General features: G+C 38.2%; 1 protein-coding gene across 1 annotated transcript in view; it reads right to left on the reverse strand.

Annotated features, from left to right (window-relative positions):
• ANLN (anillin, actin binding protein) overlaps positions 1-22,498 on the reverse strand; it is a 29,887-nt gene that overhangs the window by 5,791 nt on the left and 1,598 nt on the right. The window contains exons 2-21 of the mRNA XM_068405159.1: positions 19,263-19,416; positions 18,593-18,877; positions 17,830-18,176; positions 16,914-17,136; positions 15,767-15,960; positions 15,535-15,642; positions 15,051-15,171; positions 14,038-14,154; positions 13,245-13,471; positions 12,530-12,681; positions 12,075-12,222; positions 10,520-10,655; positions 10,011-10,193; positions 7,786-7,912; positions 6,863-6,911; positions 6,727-6,783; positions 5,544-5,582; positions 5,165-5,186; positions 4,058-4,170; positions 2,435-2,488 (exon numbers count right to left, since the gene is read on the reverse strand). Coding sequence (XP_068261260.1) covers positions 2,435-2,488; positions 4,058-4,170; positions 5,165-5,186; positions 5,544-5,582; positions 6,727-6,783; positions 6,863-6,911; positions 7,786-7,912; positions 10,011-10,193; positions 10,520-10,655; positions 12,075-12,222; positions 12,530-12,681; positions 13,245-13,471; positions 14,038-14,154; positions 15,051-15,171; positions 15,535-15,642; positions 15,767-15,960; positions 16,914-17,136; positions 17,830-18,176; positions 18,593-18,877; positions 19,263-19,416 — 2,856 coding nt within the window. The remainder of the gene's footprint in view (positions 1-2,434; positions 2,489-4,057; positions 4,171-5,164; positions 5,187-5,543; positions 5,583-6,726; positions 6,784-6,862; positions 6,912-7,785; positions 7,913-10,010; positions 10,194-10,519; positions 10,656-12,074; positions 12,223-12,529; positions 12,682-13,244; positions 13,472-14,037; positions 14,155-15,050; positions 15,172-15,534; positions 15,643-15,766; positions 15,961-16,913; positions 17,137-17,829; positions 18,177-18,592; positions 18,878-19,262; positions 19,417-22,498) is intronic.

Here is a 22,498-nt window from a genome sequence, read left to right on the forward strand (position 1 = left end):
CTGCTAACCACACCCCTTCTAATCCACCCCAGGATGCCATTGGCCTTCTTGGCCACAAGGGCACACTGCTGGCTCACGGTCATCCTGCTGTCCACTAGGACCCCCAGGTCCCTTTCCCCTCCGCTGCTCTCCAACAGGTCTGTCCCCAGCTTGTACTCATACATGGGGTTGTTCTTGCCCAGATGCAGGACTCTACAGTTGCCCTTGTTATATTTCATTAAGTTTCTCCCCGCCCAACTCTCCAGCCTGTCCAGGTCCCTCTGAATGGCTGCGCAGCCTCTGGTGTGTCAGCCACTCCTCCTAGTTTGGTGTCATCAGCGAACTTGCTGACAGTGCACTCTATTCCCTCATCCAAGTCATTAATGAATATATCGAATATATTGAATAGTACTGGTAAGTACTATTACATTGAGTGCTCCCACCAGTACTGTCAAGGAATCGCATCTTTTTTTTTTTTTCCACAGGGAAGCTAAGAGACAAATTACTAATTCAACAAGCAAATGATGTGCAGGGCATTCTGCATACCTTATTTTATTGCTAATCTGAATAAGCAATACTGTAAGAATCCTTAAAAAAAAAAAAATCAGAAACATCGGAGCTTTGTCTTACTAGAAACATCAGAAAGGTTGATGATGATGCTCAAATACACAGAAAGAACCATTTGCCAGGGAACGGGCATATGTACAGAATAATGAAGTAGCTTTAGAACCACGGAATCAACATTGATCAAATGGAATTAAATTTTGCTGGTAGTTAAGATGACCAAGAGTAAGCCTCAGTAGTTAAAAGCGTACATCTGTAGGCCTCAGTGAACCCTGCAGAACACTGAAATGGATGTTATGGTGAGAATATGATCACCTTTGAGTTGTAGGCATACGGCAGCTTCCTCCCAGACATGATGCACACGTGCACAAGCATGTGATCCAAGTTAGATCTACTGAACTAAGACAGCATACACAGCTTGCTCACGTACCTGGCCCTACAGTATAGCACAGCAAAGTTTTGAGCACCAGGTAGGAGTCTGCGTGACCATTTGAGAAGCAAAAATAGTAAAACGTTTGCACATAAGTTGCATCAGTCCTGGATTGTTATCAAAGACAACTACAACCCTACATGCTACACCAGGGAATGTTGGCTTATTTCCTACCAAACCACAGTAAAATCCATTTCTGAATGAGGGCCTCAAGGAAGTTTGGCCAATTCCCTACTTCATGTTTGTGGCTTTTGCGTTCCTTTCTAATTTATCTCAGGACAGAAGAATCTGCTTTGTGTATTATGAAGTTTACTAGTGAAGAGCTGTGTGACAGTAGAGCAAAAAGGCTGTATAACAAACAGAACACATCAGTTATGCAGAGCCTACACCACCATTACTAATTCCTAAAGTAGGTCTCAAAACACCCTGCTGTACACATAATGGGAAAAATTACAGAACTACAGAATCAATGAGGTTGGAAGAGCCCTCTGGGATCATCTAGTCCAACCATTGCCCTGACACCATGTCAACTAGACCATGGCACTAAGTGCCATGTCCAGTCTTTTCTTAAACCCCTCCAGAGATGGTGACTCCACCACCTCCCTGGAAATATTACATTCTAGTCAATGCTATATCCCTTTCAAAGGCATGAGAGAAAACATATGTAAAGCTATCTAAAACACTTTCTTCTGAGGGATCCGAGTTAATAGTTAACTAAATAAAACTACTTTCAGAGATTAAAGACCAATTATTTCTTGTAAGCATATCAATTTACATAATTCCTAAAGCCAAATACATATACACCAAGCTAAATATTTTAATCGCACATTTGTGTACAAATAAGAACCCCACATTTTGATATGCTTAGTACTTTCAAAACGTTAGTTCTTTATGATCACTTTTTGATTAAAAAGCAAAGGTCATGATAGGCCTTGACAGAACAAGGTCTCGATAGAATAAGAAAGAAGATATTTAGTTCCTGAGTGATTTTAATTTTCTTCACTAGCAACAAGTTTAGTCAAACCAACATTTAGGCCACCAGTCATTTTTCCCTGGTCCTCTATCAGCAGAGTACCTGATTCTATGTTCTGTACAGTTCATCAAGAAGTTGGCTCAAATTTCGTGACTAGCAAACTTTAAGAGAAATATTGATTTGTTTTGAAGACAAACCCTTCTCTAGTGATCTAGGAAGACAAGAGACACATGCTAGTTAAGGAAAAAACCCTACGTGGCCTGAACTACTTTGAGTTCTAGCAGCACGCCTATTATTGTAGAAGACAGGGAGTAGAATTCTGCGAGTCTTAAAGGCTCCTAACTTCTTATGTTTAGTTAGTAAATCTTTGTAAGCATTTTCTTAGAAGAAAAACACATTAATACTGCAAAAAGGCCAGACAGACACGAGCAACATGCATTAGGAAGCAGTTTCCTATTTTAAGTTACAAACTAAAGGATCATAGCAACCTTGTCCTGGAACATATAGCCCAACAGTTCTTTTTCCTCCCCTTCAAAATTTATCTAGGGAAAAAAGAAACATGCTCAATGCGATTAGTGTAAAGTTAAGGTTTTTAGAAAAAAATAGATATAGTTATACATGAGTACATTTTATTCCTTAGTACACTGAATTTTAACAGTGCATATAAAAGGGAGGAACGAAACTTGAAAAAAAAACCCATAGTGGCAGCAGTTTGTTCTGTATTAGAAATGCATGGAGCAAGTTAAAAAGCAGCTGTTTGGTACAGCCACAGGCCAAGTCAAAACCAAACTTTTACCAAGGTGATAATTTAATAGAGTTAACTGACAAAAAGGGGAATTCTTATTCATCACCATTGAAGTTTGCACTTGGAAAAATTTAATCAAGTGATGATTTCCCTGGGATTCTATTTGAACCTTGTGCTTGTGCTACAGTTCAGTAGTCCAGTCCAGCATCCTGTCCTCAAGAGACAACTAAAAAGGTTCAAACCCAAATTGCTGAATATAATGTAAAAGCCAATTCCCATACCTCCAAGAACAAGGAGTTTCCAATAACCAAGCCATACACAAAATAAGATTTCTACACATAGTTCTGGTTAAGAGAAACATTTATGCTGAAGAACCAAAGCTGGTACTTGCAGAGAAAGACTTCTAAAAAGCAAGTTGGGATTATGGCAATATTTTGTTTTTAATCTTGTGCACAACCAATTCTTGTTATCTCATCTCTCATCACAAGCTATAATTGCAATACTAATACCACCACAGTAAGACTTAATTAGCCAAGAAGAAAATTTATTCTTATGCTGCTGTATGGATACATAAAGCTGTAATTTAGTACTACCATAAGCAGTAGTAACTTTCGAATTAATTTAAGTTAGCTTAGGATAGCTGCTGGCATAAACACCTATTAAAATAGGTTTTAGGTATATGATATTACAAGGTCAGAGATTACAGTGAATGTAAGATTGTATTTTTTAACTTCTAATGGTAAGAGACAATAAATATATTCTGTTTAGACAAGGAACTAATGGTATAAAACTCAACAATAGCTCTCTTTCAAAAAAACATTAAGATAGTTTTCTTCTACAAATTGAATTAGGATATGAAAGGAAACTCATACTCCTAACTATATTCAAATAGCAATTTTTAAGTCAATTAAATGCAGAAAATTTCAAATACTTCATTATCATTAAAACGCACTAAATGTCTTAGTGATAACTGCAAGACTGCAAGAGCTATGAACAATACAAGGACCACATACAGAGATGCCAACTGCATACGTTAATTTTTTCTCAGCGAAAGCAAATCAGTAATCAAATGCCTTCATTATCTTTGCATATAGCTTTACACTGAGCTACAGAAAGGAAAGAACATCTGGCACAATAACCTAAGTCTTTCTGTTGTATCTCAAAATTACATTTCAGTAATATGAAAATAAATACGAGTAACAACAACTATACATACATTTTTGTATATATATAAATAACATATGTAAACCTAAATGTTTCATTTCTAGGATGGTAATTTCACCTAAAAACAGTAAACCAAGACTCATACTTGTTTTTCTAGTAGCGTGCAATTACGTTTGGATTAGTAACCCGTAATTTCCATTACCTTGTCCAATGCAAACTTGGCATTTCCTACAGAAGACAGAGATAGCTTGTGGGATCCAACAAGGATGAAATTAGTAGTGCGTACAGCATTAGGGCCACCTGGACTAGCCATGGCTGTGGAGAAAGAAGTTAAAGTCAAGTCTAACACAACACACGATCAGGATGCTGCAAGGCTTGAAAACACTTTATTTGTACTACTGTATGCGTGCCCTACTCAGCACTCCAGGAGAAGCGCTCTTTGCAGTGCAGCCCAGCAGTACATTCAGACAGGATCCTGGTGCACACCATTCCTCCTCAGTAGATCTTTTCTTTCAGAAAGAAGTTTTGAAATATTCACAAAGTAGAAGACAAAGCATTTTAAGAAGTCTCAGGGGCACAGAGGACACCCTAGTGCACACTACAAAGCATACCTGCCTTGCAGTAGGAACCTGACTTTCAATCTCTTAACCTCTCCTCAAGTGACATGCTGCAATCTTCTAGAATTTGTATGCCTATATTCCTCTTTGCACTTGTATCAATAGAAATAAGCACTATAGCTCAGGCACAGGAATCTGACTAGTTGAAGCAGCATGAGAGATGTTTTAGAGTTAGTTCATAAGCTCCTTATTGCTGCAATTTGTATTAAAGCTAGCTCAAGTATCTCATGCTGTAGCCAGACAAGCGTGTAACATTTTTATGTAGTCAGAAAAACATTCCGAGATGCTGTTCTTCTCCCCCAAGAGTCAGAAATAAACATGTTAAAACCACCACACACAAGCAATACTTCAGAACCTGTTCATATTTTCAAGTTTGCTCTGTATTACTTGGTTGACGTCAGACTCTAGTTTAAAATCTTAAAATTCATTTGAGTTCACCTTTTCAGGAAAGGAACATAAACCAGTCATCTGATACTAGATACTAATTTTGATTTTGTGAAGAGATCTTTCATTAAACATAACAGTAACTCAGATATAATCCCAAGGCCAGTTTCTGGGCTGGCAAACTGACATAATTCTGTGCTTATTACTCTGAAATTATCATCTGTTACAAGTATTATTTATTGATATACTGCTTTAGACAGCAAGTGTAGATCATTCATCATGGCATAAGAGGTTTAGATTTTACTTACCTGGAGTAAGAAGGGTGCTTTTCTAGAAAGAGAGAAATAAAAGCTTAGTGGAAAAGTAATTTCTGACAATTTCTACAGCAGACTGAGCTAGGCTAGAAAGAAACTAGACCTAAAGTACTTTTAAAAAAAAACAAACACCTTGAAAAGAAAGTCCAAATAAATGTGTAGTAACTGCATATTTCCAGCATTACATATTTAGACCCGTTATCTATTTCTTGAGCTGGTTGCTGAAGAGTTTGGCAGAAAGCTGGGCAGTTTATAGAGTCTCAAGTAAGGGACACAAAGAGCCTGCTATGGCCACAGCCTTATTCAGTGTGAGAATATGGCCTTTGGAAGTGGTCATAACCGGATCTTGTTACAATATTACATTCATACTTACAGAGGTAATAGATGTTAGTAATCTCTTTGGAGTAATAACCTACAAAAGAATAGAAGATAAATGTATTTGCTAATGAATTTGTCCATCACAGTAGGATGAAAATTAGACAGTGAAACTACTGAAGGCTTATCACCTAAATCAATTTTTAATGTATACTAGTTGTTGTTATGAGTAAGTCTTGTTTTTTGAACTCAGACTGAATGTAACATCTTTCAGTCAAAGGAATGCTACATATCAAAGAAATATTTACCGCAGAAAAGTTTAAGCATGCATTAGCTTGCTATGGACAGCGTGTGTTTAAAAAACAAACATAGCAGACCTTTTTCCTTCATGTAACAGGGCTTCAAAGTTACATTTGCTTATTAGAATTAATACAAACACCTGAAATGTGCACCCTATCCAAACTGAAATATTTATGTCCAAGGAGTTATTAAAACATTTGCTTTAAAAATAAGCAACTAGGGTTTTCACTTAACACTGGGAAGAAAGAGAAGTGTTGCAGTTGATCAACAGAACCTTTAAGACAAATCAGACTGCAGCGTAGGGCATACTGACTGGTGTAGTTTGAGTAAAATAGAGAATAATGGCCCTAAATCACTACCAGAGGCACCACATCTAATAAATATAAGTCTGAAAGCATAGCATTTTGCAGAACTAGCAAGACTTCTTTTCACAGAATCACAGAATGGTTGGGGTTGGAAGGGGCCTCTAGAGATCATCTAGGCCAACCCCCTGCCAAAGCAGGTTCCCTCAGAGCACGTTGCACAGGGTTGTGTCTAGGCAGGTTTGAATATCTCCAGAGAAGGAAACTCCACAGCCTCCCTGGGCAGCCTGTGCCAGTGCTCTGTCACCCTCAGAGAAGTTTTTCCTCATATTCAGATGGAACTTCCCGTGCTTCAGTTTGTGCCTGTTGCCCCTTGTCCTGTCACTGGGCACCACTGAGAAGAGCTTTCCTTCCCCTCCAATATATTTCACACTCAACCAAGTGCTGCAGGTCCAATCTACTAATACCTGCAGGACTCCCTAACTCATCTGTCATTGCAGATGTTCCAAGAAAGAACAAGAAGAGTAAAAGCAAGCAACAGATTGTCTAAGACTATTAGTCAGTTCTCCCTGAACACTGCAGTCCTCCTAGTGTACCTTCTGTTGAAATATAACATACTGATTTTCATGTTTCATTTACCTTAGATTTATTTGCCTTTTTCCTTTTATCAGTGCTTGTAACTTCTTTTCTCTGCACCTGTAAGGCAAGAGGGTATTAAGAAAGTACAACACATCATTCTCCCTCATACATCCTCTTGACAGGAAGTGATACGTACCAAACTGTAAACTTCTATATTTATTTCAAAGTCATTTGACACATCATGCCTAAAAGGGAAGAGGGGGGAAAAAATAAGTTAAACACAGACTGAAGAAAAAAGGATTGTTTGGTTTTTAAGGTTACTTATTACTTCTTCCCTCCTTAAAACTCTCCAGGGAGTAGCTAGGAGAAGCTAGGTTCTACTTGAGAGAAGCTTACCTATAGTGCTGACTAATAGCTCATCTCTTATTAGTAAGTCATAGTTTGTTCCTGCAGGTCAATAGAGCTGTCTGAGATCCTTTCACTTCTACAACAGTAATCTCCAGTGCAAGCAGCATTGCTATTTTTAAGACTTGAGTGTACTACTATCAAGATACTTTCTAGAACAAAAGGGGAGAGCAGGCAAGGGGCAGACAGAGTGCATCTACCATTTCTCAGGTTGCATCATTCAGTCCACTGCTGGCACTTTAAAAAGGAAGCTTGCTTATTTATTTTGGAAGAATTTTACTAACAAGCAGCCATTTAAAAACTCACAACATCTTTTTAGCTAACATACAAGAGTTGAAGTTTTAGTTTTAAGAGTACTAGTTTTTCCAGACACCAAAACCAAATAGCTACGTAAAATGTTAGTTGCTGCAAAAGAGGAAAATACAACATTTCAGGCAGAGCAATCCATTTGTCATTGCAGGTGTTCCAGGAGAGAACAAAAAGCAGAAAAAGCGAGAGACAAGTTAGCTGATGGATGCTGGAATAAGTCTAGATTGCTCTTTTGAGAGAAGTGCATTCCAACTATTTCTTGAAGCAGGAAATACCCATACCACGAAATCTCACCATATTTGTTTGCAGAATAGGACATCCTTATATATGAAGATTTCAAACATTTTTATGTGTGCTCTACCATCAGAGTTGAAACTGGTTCCAAAACATTTTCTTTATACTTACATAGTAAATGTCGTAGTAAAAGTAAGAGCGTCTCCATTCAGGGAGCTGGCAGTACTTGCTAATGGAGTTGCAACCATGTTTTCTGCTCCAGATCTCAGTATTATTACATAGTAGTAGTTTGCTGCTTCTGTAAATACATATCAGATGGCTTCATTAGCCAGAGGTATCCAAGTATCTAAAAACCCTCAGCCTCAAGCTTCGCCAGGGGAGGTTCAGGTTGGACATTAGGAAGAATTTGTTCTTAGAAAGGGTCATTAGCCATTGGAAGGGGCTGCCCAGGGAGGTGGTGGAGTCACCATCTCTGAATGTGTTTAAGAAAAGACTGGACATGGCACTTAGTGCCATGGTCTAGTTGACATGGTGGTGTCAGGGCAATGGTTGGACTTGATGATCCCAGAGGGCTCTTCCAACCTGGTTGATTCTGTGTGATTCTGTGATTCACACTGTCCAAACCACTGAATTCACTGCATTGCCATTAAACACACCTCTGTTTCACCTCACTTAAACACTTGATTACAGTCAAGATTTACTTATAAACTTACTCTTAAAACACGTTTCGTTTTTTTTTTTCCTACTGTGTCCACTAGTAAGACTGTCTCCACAGGATTCGCAACTGTGTTACTGCCTGGGGCATCTCAGGCCAGACCTACAGCACCCAGTGCATGAGAGGTGAGAGGAAGAGCTTTCAGTCAGATTCACAGTTAATCTTAGCTCCTTAGACTCTGGTGTTATTCTCCAGGCCCGCTAGCTTAACCATACATCAGCTTTTGCTACTGCCCATTCTCACCCTTTTTTCAGTCCTATGAAGGAACTGGTTATCCAGGCAACTCATTTCACTAACTTTTCACATAAGGGGGAAAAAAAGACAGACAACCACAAGAGCACACCTTGATAGTGTCAGGAGATGATTTGCAGCAAATTGATGAACAGTAAAGCAAAAGCATTGCATAATGTCATAACAAACAAACAACAAACCTAAACAGTTTGAGCGATCTGTTGTGTAAGACAAATGACAGCTTTCAGAACAACTGGTGAAGACTCCAGTAAGCATCGATTTGTACTCTTTATATTTGAGGTTCTCTTCAGAGATGGAAGTGATTAATAGAGCTTGTTCTGGTGCACAATGCATAGCAAAATGCTGCACTTCCAGAATACAGTTTTGATGACAAATAGTTCATAGTTGTTTATTCAGACAATTTGGTGGCAAGAATTACCAACAGAAACTAAACTTATTTTGTAACCATTTGAGAGGCTTCTCTATAACAGTCATGAATTGTCTGATGCAACAAGACCTGTAACATGTCAGGGGGTTAAATTAGCTCAGGTATTTACATTTATATTCTTGGCTGTGTTTTTCCTTGAAGATATAAAAATGCACTTTACATTTCATAGAACAGTTAAATAAGAAAACAAGAATGGCTACATATGAATTCATCAGAAGTTTTGCAACCAATATTAAACAAGACTTTGTCCAATGACTTTGCCTCAAGTTTTAGTGAGGCAAGAAGTAGGAACATGTTAGAAGAATCCAGCTGCACTCATTCTGTGACGCTACATAAAATAGCACTGGTTATTGTGGGCTTGCAGATTCTTTAAACAACCACATGATGCAGAAGCTTACTATGTTCCAGGATAAGTCTCTAGATCTACAAAAAGATATTACCAGATATTGTTCTGGAACAAAAGGTGAAACAAATCCACATTTTTAATGCTTTAATGACTTAAATATGATAAGATAATGCAAGACTAGTCTTTGTAAATGAAGTATTTTGAAATGTTAACAAGAAGGACTGAAAAAAATAGAGGCTTAATGAGCATTTCACACCACCACATAGGTCAGAATTTATATAATGATATTTAGTACTAGACTTGCATCCATCAAAAAAATTCCAAGGCAGCAAGAGAGAAGATAACCTGAGATACAAAATTCTAATTTCTCCCCAACAGGTCAGAGGACCACAGAAAGATATTTAAGACTGGCTGGGAAAGTCTTGACAAGTTTCTTGAACCTCACAAAGCCAGGAAAGAATGCAACTAAAAAGACCAGGGAAAATACTGAAAACAGCCAAAAAGCAGATCAATTATATGTAATTGCAAAATTTTCATCACCCCCAGAGTTCTGAGAAACACTAACACAGAAGACAAAAACCCAAGGAGAATAAACTAGAAATATACATAGAAGGAATGGGGAGAGAAGGGGTAAAGCTTTCAGTTGCAATTTTTACCTGGCTTCTGAACTGTACCGCATACAAAGTCTGCTTTTAGAGGTAGACGCATTTCTGAAATGGAAACAGATCCCCTGGATGGAGCAAATTCAGTGGATGGAGAAGCAGCTTTATTTCTTCTACTATGAGGTCCCTCACTCTTCAGTTTATTCAGTTCTTCTAATAAAGCAGTTCTCTTCTCAGCTGCATAGAGAAATTAATTAATTATTATTGTAACAGTGGAAAAAGTAGTACTGAACACTTTTTTTTTCCCATAAGTATGTAAAATGCAACAGAAATGTTAATCATCTTCCAGAAGAGCAGGAATACAAGGGACAAGAGAGATACCAAAAGTGTCCTCTTGCCTGCAGGTGAAGCTGAGACAGAGCAGGTATTATCATCTCTTGTTTTCCAGGTGAAAAACTAGAAGTAAGCAACTACAAGGTAGCATAATAAATGCATTGCCACAGTTCATCAGTTCTTCCCAAAGTGTTCATGACAAAGAATTCAACTTGGGTCTAAAAACCTACTTGCAAGGAGAAGTAGTCTCTCTGCCTCCGCCTCCTCTTGTGACCCTTTTCCATGTTCCTCATCAAAACAGCAGTTCAGAGCTTGACTGGCTTGATAAATCACTGTCTGCTGCATGTTGATCTCGTTATTCAGCTCCTACAGTAAATCAGCAGTAAAAATAATTAGTAAGAAGAGAGATTTACTGTTAGATTCAAACAAAGAAACACCATGACATTAGCATTTTTGGCTATGCTTTGGAAAAGTCAGAATATTTGGATAGTAAGCTACAACAATCTTGCTGTTTACTGTAGTTCTGCAACAGAATATTGCAACACAACTGTCCTGGTTTGGCCTAGACCAGGCCAATTTGCCTTTCAGTGATTTTTACTTTCAGCTAAGTCTCTTAAGTAACTGCACTTTCTGAAACTAACTGCATGTTTTGCAGACAGTGTCTGCTTCTAGCACTGACAACGCTCGAAGTTTGTAGTTATCACTGAGGCACCGGTAGGGATGTTGTGCAGAAAGGCTCTGGCTGTACTTATTCTTAGAGAAACCAAGGTCACTGCTAAATTCCTCCCTGCTTACGAGTGAAGAGCCGTGGGGGGGTCGCACCTGCAGGGAGGAGCGGACAGGGCAGGTGACCCAAAATGGACCAACGAAGGTATTCCACCCCATACACGTCATTCTCGGTATAAAGCCAGGGGATCACGAGGGTCTCTCCCTTCTCGCCCCCTTCTTCTATGGCCGGTGTCTGAAGAGGACTCCGTCTGTTTTCTTGCTGCCGCCGATCCGGGCATCCCTGAATCCAGCTCTCGACCGTCGCTGGGCCCAGCCTGGGCCTTCCCGGAGCCTGCCCTGCAGTGCCGGTGGGGACGTGGCCGACATCGGGGGAGCTTGATCTTGGTTTTGTATTTATTTGTGTATATTTAATTATCTCCATTATTATTATTATACTCTTTTTCATTATTACAGTTGTATAAAACTGTTTTAACTTCCCAACCCGTCAGTCTCTCTCCCTTTTCCCTTTCCCTTCAGGTGGGGGGGAGGGTTAACAGAGAGCATCTGCCACAGGTTTCATAGCCAGCCCAGCTTTAAACCGTGACAACAACTTTTTTCAACATTGGAGGTAACTTAAAAATGGTAGGGAGTGAATGACTTCATTGTTTGTATGCTCCATATCCAGTCTAGTCTTCCCTTCACCAGAGAAAGCAGCAGTTAACCAGAAATTCAGCAGTGCAGGTGAACAAGGCACCAGCAAAGATCAGAATATTGCCTACTGCAAGTATGTAGTTAGGAATCCTGCCTAATTCAAAGGCAGTAATAAGATACAGATTCCCCCGTCCCCTTCTCAAAACAATGGCTTGTTCTCTCCAGACTTATGCTGTAGTATGATCCTTTTAAAAGATGCATTAGCTGTTCAAATTATGCAGTATCATTCCCTACCATTAGGTATTTATGCTAAACAATTTAATTTTGCAGTTCTAAGCAGTATGTTAACATCCTGGGCATTCACAGGGGAAATTAAGCAAGGAAATAGTAAATTACAAAAAGGATTTAAAAAAGTGTATTAGATACCTGCATTTTCTTTTTGATATTGACTTGGTCAGATGGGCCATTCTTTTTCATTTCTAGTTTGGAAGTAACATCTTCTTTGCGAACAATGATTTGCTTTATTGAAGGACGATCAGTTTCTTTAAATCTTTGAGATCTATATGCATCAACACTTTTAAAAGAGGAAATGCCATTAAATGTTTCACAGGTGTGCCAAGCTTTTTCTTTTTTTAATATACATACATATGTATCAGGTATTGATGTTTTCCAACTTGCCTAAATGGCTTTAAAAAAAGATTCTATCAGCTCATTTTAAATTTAAGCAACATAAGACTATACAGAGAATCTTTGATAAAGGCCAAGATCTTGGAAAAAAGCTTTGTTTGTAGCTTAAGCAGCATGCTACATCAGAAGAGAAAAAAGCCAGTGTCTTAATTTGCACACTTACAGAATCTGGTGTGGGTTTTTGTGTTTATTACCTGTACGGAAGGTTACGATCTTCTGACATAGAGCCAATACTGTCTCCAGATTCTGCCCTGGGGACTTTAGTCCTTTGGAACTTTTCAGACTTCAGACTTACATCACTGATACTGCTACCTTCACCATTTGACTTACAAGGAGAAGCAAAGGCCTGGGGAGAATAAAAGGTTATATTGCAGACATCTGTCCACATTAATCATGATCTGTTTCCTCTCAGCTTTACTTGTTTTGTGATTACATATAAACAGTAAATTTGGAAGCTGCTTAATACTATTTAACAGACGTTTCACAAATATTTCCTAGGACATGGAGCAAGCTATTTTATTTATTCATTTTAAAGACACCAACAGATCATTGAGCTCAAGGAGATTTCACCCTTAGTTTCCTAACTGGTACAGTTACATCATTACTTCTCTTCAGATTTTCACCAGTAACCACTTCACTGAATGCACGTATACCACCAGAAGACCAGTTCAGGTAATAGATGTATATACTCAAGCTTGATCTAGCAGAAGCTAAACCACTTGTTTAGCAGAGCATCCAATATGCTATGCTATTTTCAGAGGAAAATAACTTTACCCCATTGTGCCTTCATTAGCAAAATGTCATTTGTAACTTCTCTGTTTGCCCAGGTATCACAATACAAAGTACCACTGTTCACAAGCAAATTGTACATCTCTCTGATAAACAAGCCCTTCTCCTAAGAACTCTCACCTCTGGACCAACAGATTCCACTAGAGGGGTTAACAGAGACATTGATGAAATATTCAGTGACTCTTCTTGCTCATCCTCATCACTTTCACCTTCCAGGCTCATGCTCATTTCTTTCTTCAGCTTTTCTATGTCTGGACCATCCTCTTGAAGAATTTCAAAGATTTCATTTATTACTTTTGAGCTATTCATCTCGTCATCCACACTCATCTCAACTTCACAGACTTCATCTGAAAAGTGATTTTTTAAAAATATTAGTAGCATCAAGACTAAACTCTTAATTCTCATTAAATGAACAGAAAGGTTTAACAGATAAGCCAACTATTTTTGCTTTTCAAGTTAGTTTGATTAAAAAGCACTTTTTATTATAGTCAGGCATATAGAACCCTAAAGTATACTTCCATCCTTATTTTAATATACTATTATCACATATACTGCATAATTGATACAGAGAGGGAATAAAAAGATGCACTTGTTAGACAAGTTTCACCATTTTAGTTCAAACAGGTCTGGAACTTAACTGCAAGTCCCTTGGTACAGCAGTCATTTCTGTCCTTTCCCAATAAACTTTAACATCAGCGTTTTAATATTCCTTGAAGACTTGAATGTAAAGAGAAAAGGGCTATGATAAAAGAAGTTTCCTGATTTGTTTTATATAAACCTTATTACAAACCACACACGAGTGTCAGGAGATGTATGGTGAATTCATTGTTCAGACTTCAAGGATATGAACACTCCACTGAACAAGTAGCAACAGATAGCTAAGTGCATTAATATACATCTACTCAATACAAACCTTTTGGTTTCTCAGCAAGTTGTTCAAGTTTTGAGACAGACATCGCTTTTACAGGGCTCTTCGGCTCAGCGATCTTCAGAGGACTGGGTTTATCAGTCTCTTCACATTTAGGAGCATCTAAGTAGTTTATAAAAAAGAAGTCACTGAAGATTATGTCTAGCCTTTGAATATTTTTTTTTTAGTTATTGAATTTTGGAAGTTTGATAATATAGCTGACAACTTCTGAAAAGCCCACTAGACTAAGTATTCCAGTTAGCTTGCTGTCAAAAAAAAGCATTAGAATACATACAGAATCAATCACAGAATCACAGAATCAATGAGGTTGGAAGAGACTTCTATCTTATAATCAGGAGGCTGATAGCACAAGAAACAATGCTGAAACCAAAGTAGAGTGCAGCCACTCCAGAGCAAAGATGGAAAATTTAAAAAACAAACAAAAACCTACCACACCCAAACCCTAGAGCAGGTCAACATGCTGTTCTTCTAGAAGCATATTTGATAGTTTATTTGCCTGTAATGTCTAAAAGAAGCACTAACTAGTTTCACTCTTTTTCACAGAGAGCTGGAGGCTCTTCCACTCAGTAAGCACCAGAAAGGATGTCACGAGCATCTCAATTCTTTTCACATCCCCTACTATAAGAATTAATATCATAAGGGAATACTGACAAGGGAGGAGTTCCTCCCCATTAGATTATTGTGGAAATTTGGATACTCGGGTACAGTATAGATTAAATCTATAACTTACGATTCTCACTCACTCTCCCTACACTTAACATACATGACAGGATGAAACATAGGTAAACCCACTGAGAAACAGAAAGGCAGTGTGGTTTGCCAGTCTTTCAAGTGGTACAGGAGTGCAGAGCATTACCATATGAGAAGATTTAGACAAATAACCAAATAAGAGGTCCAGTTCTATACGTCAGTGCTGCTAGCCTCTTTATCTGCTCATGAATGTTGAGTGCAGTGCTTCAGACCAGTATTAGCCACAGGCTAAGAGTTACAGTTCTTACCTGAAGACTCCATGCTGGGAGACTTTGCTGGCCTGTCACCTGCTGGTGTGTCTTCTGCTGATCCAAAAGCAGTGGCACCTGAACTAGGAGGAGGTTTTGGACTAGCCTGAGATTGGCTTTCCTGGCAAAAATAAAAGCATAGTACATTCAGGAGATAATGTTCAAAGTGACTAAAAAAACTGCCACAAAGAAACACATTTTAACACCTGCTAGGAAAAAGAGGTTGCCTATCCAATATCAAGAAGGATCCTATTTGTTTAATGTTAAAAAAAATCAGCTGAAGTACTAAATACTAAATTGAGTGTTTGTGTGAGGAGCTTTCTTCTGGTTTAAAGTTATAGGATATAAAAAGCCACATTTAACATCATCAAAAAAATAAATACATCAGTTGGCTCAAAGCAGATATTTATCCGTCCCTGTGTTCAGAACATGTTAAAGCAATTCATAGACTATCATCTTTTGATACATGGAAGTAACACATTACCATTTTAGCTTCTGGAAGTTTTCTCTTCAAACTTTCACTTTTCTCTGCACTCCACAGATTGCCCCTATCAAACCGGCCACGAAGGCATGCAAGTTCTCGTTCACGTTCCTAAGCAAATAAAGGGAATGGGGGAAAAGCTGACAGCTTTAAGATGTCAAAACATTTCAAATTCCTCAGGTAGGTGCAATCTTCCCCAAGCTTGTAAACAAGCTATGAATGTAGCAAGTCATACCTGCTTAAGCTGAAGTGCTAAACTGGCAGTAGAGGAATTTTCATTTTGTTTGAGAAGCCTTTCCTGGATTGTCCTTGTATTTGGGGTAACAATGGGCGTTCTGCGCCCTGGAGTACTCGTAGCAGGACTCTGTGCACTACGTTCTTGACTGCGCTCCCCAAAGCGTTCCAGGAAGGGCTTAATTCCTGATCCCCCTAAAAGGACAATTATTTTGCCTTAATAGAAACTCTCAAAAACACAGAAAAAAAAAAAAAATCACTGCGATTTTGCATCCTGCTGAAGGTTCTCAATGAAGCAATTAAGCTGTCTCCTTTATAGCTCTTACTCCATTACACTTTACACCAACAAAACCTGAAGTGCAAATCACTCCAGTAACAGAACACTGAAGTTAATAAAGCAGCAAATCAGAGCAAATAGATGTCATTCTCATACTAAAGTCCACACATAATCCACCAGTTATTTAAACTGGTTTCCTTTTTCAACATTTCCCCTACAACCAGCCTCACTTGCATCCTTCATATAAACAAACATTCTAGTACAAAAGGCAGATACATTGTTTGGCATCCACTCCACTGAGCTTGTCTTTTATTGTCAGCATATCTAGAGACACACACTTCCCCTACTGGCCATCAGATCTCAGAGATTTCAGGCTGTTAGTCCAAGTTTCTGACACAACAAGCAGTTGTATTTAAAACTAGGGACAATCACTTGTTTCGACATCAATGCTACCACTGAAAAGACAGACACTATGCAGAGTTAGAGCATCTATGTGGCATTTAGCTTTAATTTCTTCTAATACATGCAGACTCTTTACCTTATATAGATTGGATACGCATAGTATCCAACATTTGAAAGAAGCTCTGAATAGTCTCAATTAACTGATGTTAGCAGGATACATTTTTACATAGAGAGAAAAGTTAGACTGATTTTGCTCTCAAGGGTTATAAAACCATGTCCAAGAAAATGCCCTTGCAAAATACAGAAGCTATACAATTTATGATAATTATCACAGACCTCTTCAGGACTTTACTCAAGTTGCAGCAGGAAATAGGCATTATCCTATTATCTTAACTAATATGTAGTTTTCAACAAAGGACACATAAGCCTAATTTGAATGAACATTTATTGAAGCTGAAAAACAGCTTACCTGGTGTTGTGGGTTTACCCTTAGGTTCAAGTTGCACATGTGTTCCTTTGATTGGCTCTTCTTTGGACCGAACTGGTTGAGACAAAGGTGATTTTGCTGTTTGTGTATGCTTCTCAGTTTCCTGACGGCTGCAGGGATTCTCTGTTAGAGGTTGTTGCACTTCAGACTCCTTAGAACAAGGAACAGTGACTCTTGAGGACTGTGTTAAAAAGTTATTCGTATCCTTAACGTGGCAAAAAGGAATAACATTAAAATGAGACTGTACATTCTCAAGAGGAAAAATAATGAAAGCATTCTGCATAGCATACTATAACATAACACACGTATTCCATCAACAATAGAAAAAGCTGAGAACAAGTGTTAGAAGATTTTTGCATATTTTTTTTAACCCAGTATTTCAAATTGTTTCAGCATTTGATTCCAGGCGCTTTTGCCAGCTACTTTAGGTATTTTCCCATGTTTCCCTAAACCAGACTGCACATAGCAGATATTGCCATTTCATAAATGGCATAAATTGAACAACAGGTGTCTGGTACTACTAATTTCAGCATTCTGATTGACTTTTCATACAGCAATAATATTTACAATTTAAATCCGTCAACTATATGAAGTTACAGAACGAAACCCAGTAAGAAGCCCCCTCTGATGGTCAAAAAGACCAGCAATTACTTTGACATCAACTTTCACAAGACTCATAAGTACACTCAGCTTTAAGTCTCAATAAAAGTGATTCTAAACTGTTTCAGGTCTGCTATTAAAAAAAAGGGCATGTGGAATTGCAATAAAGCACAAGTTGTAAATAGACTAAGATTGCTCACACCAAATACATAAATTCAGATTAAACAGTTACGAGTTAACATTTGTCCCCCTCAATACTCAAATCAATTTTTAATCAGCACCTAAATCAGACACTCACCGCTACCTTTGAGTTCGCTGGTTTATTAAAAGAAGCCTCAACAAGCCTTTGAGAACAGGATGCAGCTTCCTGCTTTACACTGCTACTATTGATTCTAGCAGATGCTCCACTTGTAGTGGACAATTTGGATAAACAAGTAGTGCCAGGCTGTTCTTGTGCATTGTTTTGCTTTGCAGATGGATGACTTAGGTCATCTTCCCAGGAACCAATGGTAGCAGCAAGGTTAGCTAAACGGCCTCTTCTCCCAATAGGGGTATCACTTGCCAGGGCATTAGATGTCTGCTTAGGTGGAGAAACAGACAGATCTTTTGACTGGAGGGGAGACAGAGGAACACATACAGAGGGATCTGGAAAAAAAGAAAACACATACATTTTGCTAATAAAACATATTGAGATGTATTTGCATCTTTTGCATTTTGCCATATGTTGAGTTTATCAACAGTTACATGTTCTTGCCATCAAGAGAATCAAGGTACTAGCCCTTAAGGCATTGAGACTAATCAAGTTAAATTAAAGCTCATTGCAAAGCCAACATATTTTTAACCAAGCAGTTTACTAGTTGTATGTCACTGTTGTGATGAGCAAGGCATCGCACTAGTAGGGAAAGGATGTATAAAATTAAGCTGTAGTCAACGGTTTCATTATTTCAGGCCTTCCCCAGTGCTAAGAATTCTTTATGAAAATATTAGCAGTCACACACACAAAATTATCTTCTGCTAGCAAACACTAAAAACACCAATACTGCTTAGCAAGTGAAACATACCCTCGCTATCCCAGCAGCGTCGCTGTTCTGCCAACTTCTGCATACGTGTTTTGACTGAAAGGGCTGCAGGAGCTTCTGACTCAGTGTTGGCTTTTCCTTTCTCAAGAGGCTGAACCAATGACGCCCTGTTAGAAGCAGTTACACGCAACTCTGAAGTCATCTCAGGCGAATGATGGCTTGTGGAACTTGAAGGAACTGGCTGTATGTTCTCTGAACTGGAAGTCTGAGTCTCCATATCGTCAGGGCAGAGCCTCTTTGATGGTGATGGCTTTGTACCAGGTTTCACTGTACAGGTCAGAGTATCCAAGCTAATTAGTATTCAATCAATCTAAGGTATTTTCAGAGACAGTACAAAACTGTAATGCAAATAAAGGTATAATTTATGAATACCCTGATACGCCTCCCAAAAACCTGCCCTTCCCAAATTCTACCAAGCACAAGGCACTATTTTTGGCATTATACAATTACTTTTAAATAGGTTACTAATTACTTAAAACATCTGCTCTCAGGTTAAGTTAAACATTAGCCATATTCAGTCCTAGTGGTCAGCTAACTGCATCCATCGCTGTTTAGTTTAATATAAACACTAAGGGTTTTCGCTTGCCCTTAGAGAAAAAGGAGATGAGATGTGTATCACAAGACAATCTTTATTAAATTTGTTGCAAAATACCTTCTTCACCAGGAAGAGGTGCCTGGTTACCAGTTTCTAACAAAGGCTCTCTGACCCTCTTCGTCTGCATTGTGGGTCTCGCTCCCATCTTGGGCCGCTCAGCGATTTTCTTCTGCAGGTTCTCTCGCCTGGCACGGGTTCTTTCAAGGAGTTTCTGAGTAGTCAATAAATCATGTGTTACTATACAGTGCAATAAGTGTATTACCTAGCAATAGCTCAAATTAAAAGTGTTTGAATTTTATATAGCATACACTCAGATCCACAATACCAGAAATTTATAGGGAAGGCTATGTTAAGACAAATGCAGCGCTCGGATGCTGCTAACTGATCTACTGTAATGCAACGTGATAGAAATATTCCAAGTCTGCTTTTCTGACCGTCTGTCCCCTCCTGAAAGCAGAACGAACAAAACATGTTTCCTACACTGCCAACTACATGGTTTTTCTGTCTACCTCCTTTTTCTCACTGTGATAACCCCTGATCTCCATACTTTGATTTCACCATTGCAATGCCCACAGCTTCTCCCATTTTCACCAAGTATCTGGTAGACCAAAGGTAGCTCGCACTGCAGCACATTCCAAGCTACCTTCTTGCTATCTGGCTGGTCAGAACATGTTTGCAAGTTATCTGAAGTACTTTGGCCTACCAGACATACAACAGGCTGCAGCATTTTCTTCACACAGGCAATGGTTTGGGTCTTTTTACCCAGCCACAAACTTTCATGAAAATTGTAGAAGCAGTTAAGTTTGAGACACCTACTCTATTATTAAGAAGAGGTGAAGCTAGCCAGTAGGTTCCAAACTTAGGATCATTAAATCAACTAGTGTCTCCCATTAATTTGGCTTTCAAAGGAAACCAGGTTACAGAGACACAAGCAATGGCAAAATTAAAAAAAACAAAAGAGAGGCTTCTATAGAGCCTGAAGTAGTCAGAAATGTTTGAAAGTAATTACTTTTTCTTACTGAATCACCACATGACAGTCTTGAACTGTCAAGTCTTGCTAGCAGGTTTGTTTTGACACGTTGCTAAAGCATAGGGTCAAGTCACCTGATTGGCACTAACCCTCTAACAAAATAAACAACACTGAAGTGGCTGCCAAGTGGTCATAAAAAAATTCAACAAATTAAATGCATGGCTGTTAATATTTAAAAAAATGTTGCTATTCTAAATCAAAAGGTGAATTTCTCTTCCTCAAGCTTAAATTTTAAGAATAGACTGATGTTGTAACTACTTGTCTTAATAAACAGTCTATTTATCACAGTATACCTGTATACAGAACATAGAGATACCAATTAAGCTGCGTAACAATATTCTCTTTCATTACCTATCCATTAGAAATTTGAGCACTATGATCATATTCCATACAAAATAGCTGTTTTAGTAAATGTTCCACACTAGTAGAAAGAGATTACTTATAGCATCCAAGTTTGAAATAGGTTGTGTGTTTTTTCTTTTAAATACTGCATTCATAAATCATTATCACTCAGTTTGATCACATCTAAAGAATACTTAATTACTCCTTTGATCTAGGTTTTAAGGCACTTTGAGACAAATTGTGTGATCGAACTAACGGCCTTTAAAGGGAAGCGTATAAACTGCACTTGTTTGGTGGCACATAAATTATTGTGAGAACTGTGCCAGCCATTATCTGTCCTGTTGCACAGCAATTAAATACACATTTCTCATTTTTAACTGTCTAAGGCTGAAGTCTTACACAATGTTCCATTGTAGGGCAATACAGGACAAACGGAAAGTCAATCTCAACAGTTTTTTGTGAAAGCAAAAATCAGTTTCTCCAACTTCCATAGAAGAGGAGGATTTTGGGGAGGGGGACACATGAAATGCCAGGAGTGCCTTCAACGCAAGTTCCATGCTAGTTGTGTCCACAAGCCAAGTTTCCTTATTTCAACCTCCAAAAGGCAGAGCTACACAGCACAGGTAATACCCACATAAATAAACCTTAAAGGCTATATAAATTTACAGTTGTTCTTGCGTGAAGTTGATTATATCTTCCACTGTTCTATTCAAATGCAGTCACATTCCTTTCTGGTTTGCTAGTTCAGTAAAATGGAATTTCAGTTGTTACAAATAGGATGTCACTTCCCAAGAATGCACGCCTCTGTTGTTGAACTCCAGCTCTTATTGGCTTTTGGAGCTCAAGTTTTCCATGCAACTGCCATAATTCAAACTCTGCTATTACGCACCATGAGTAAGCCAGTCACCAGAACCTGAGACTTACTTTTCAAGTTCATCAGCAGGGTATTTGCTATGAGTACATTCTTCAAGTGTTCCAATGACAGCCAAAGTCTCAGAGTAGGACTTACCTATTTCATGATATCTAGGAATTAGAGAAGATGCTGAGGCGTATATGTGACTACAAGAATTTGTTCTAACTACCCTGCTTTATTAGCAGAATGCAGCAAAGGGAGCAAATTTATCCCTGACAATGAAGGAATAGTTAACTTCAAACTTCACATATCATAGAATCATAGAATTGTTGTGGTTGGAAAAGACCTTTAAGATACACAAATTTTCCCCTGAGAAACTGCACCGCTTTTTTCTCTTTAGTCATCCTCCATGCTAGGACACCATACTTTGCTCTATGAATGTTAATAAGTACCTCAAAGTACAAAATAACCTAGACTAGTTCTAACATTCTGTAGTACCAAAGACTTTTATGCAAAAAAGGTGAATTATAGAATCAGCTATAAACTTAAAGTCACAAACAGCATGTTCATTATGATCCTAAAAACGTATCCACTGCACCATCTCCTCAGTGAGTTGTGTATTAATAATTTAGTTGAGATTCAGAAGGTTATTAGTAAGATGAATTAGTAAGATTGCTCATAACATTAATCAAAAGAAACATTATTTCAGAACTGTTTGATTTGAAAGCATTCCACTGAATCTTATAGCAAGATTTATTTGAGCTTAAATTCAGCGAGACCAGGACAAAATTTGTTACTGTAAAGTGATCAGCAAACACTGAATTAACAGCATGCTTTGGCCAATTAAGGCTCAAATTACACTGCTTTGCGTAATCAACACTTAGAATGCCTCACCAGTTCCCTGCAAGTAACAGAGCACGGTAATTTGTAGACAAAGATTATCTGAAAATAGTTAAACTAAGGGAAGGTTATAATAAAAGAAAAAAAAAAAATCAGAACATAAATAGTATTTATGTTTTCCTTTGCATTTATGTATTTATTTTAGTATTTATGTATTCTTTTTCAGAA

The sequence above is a fragment of the Nyctibius grandis genome, chromosome 7 (assembly GCF_013368605.1).
Source record: "Nyctibius grandis isolate bNycGra1 chromosome 7, bNycGra1.pri, whole genome shotgun sequence".
Classification (NCBI taxonomy): domain Eukaryota; kingdom Metazoa; phylum Chordata; class Aves; order Nyctibiiformes; family Nyctibiidae; genus Nyctibius; species Nyctibius grandis.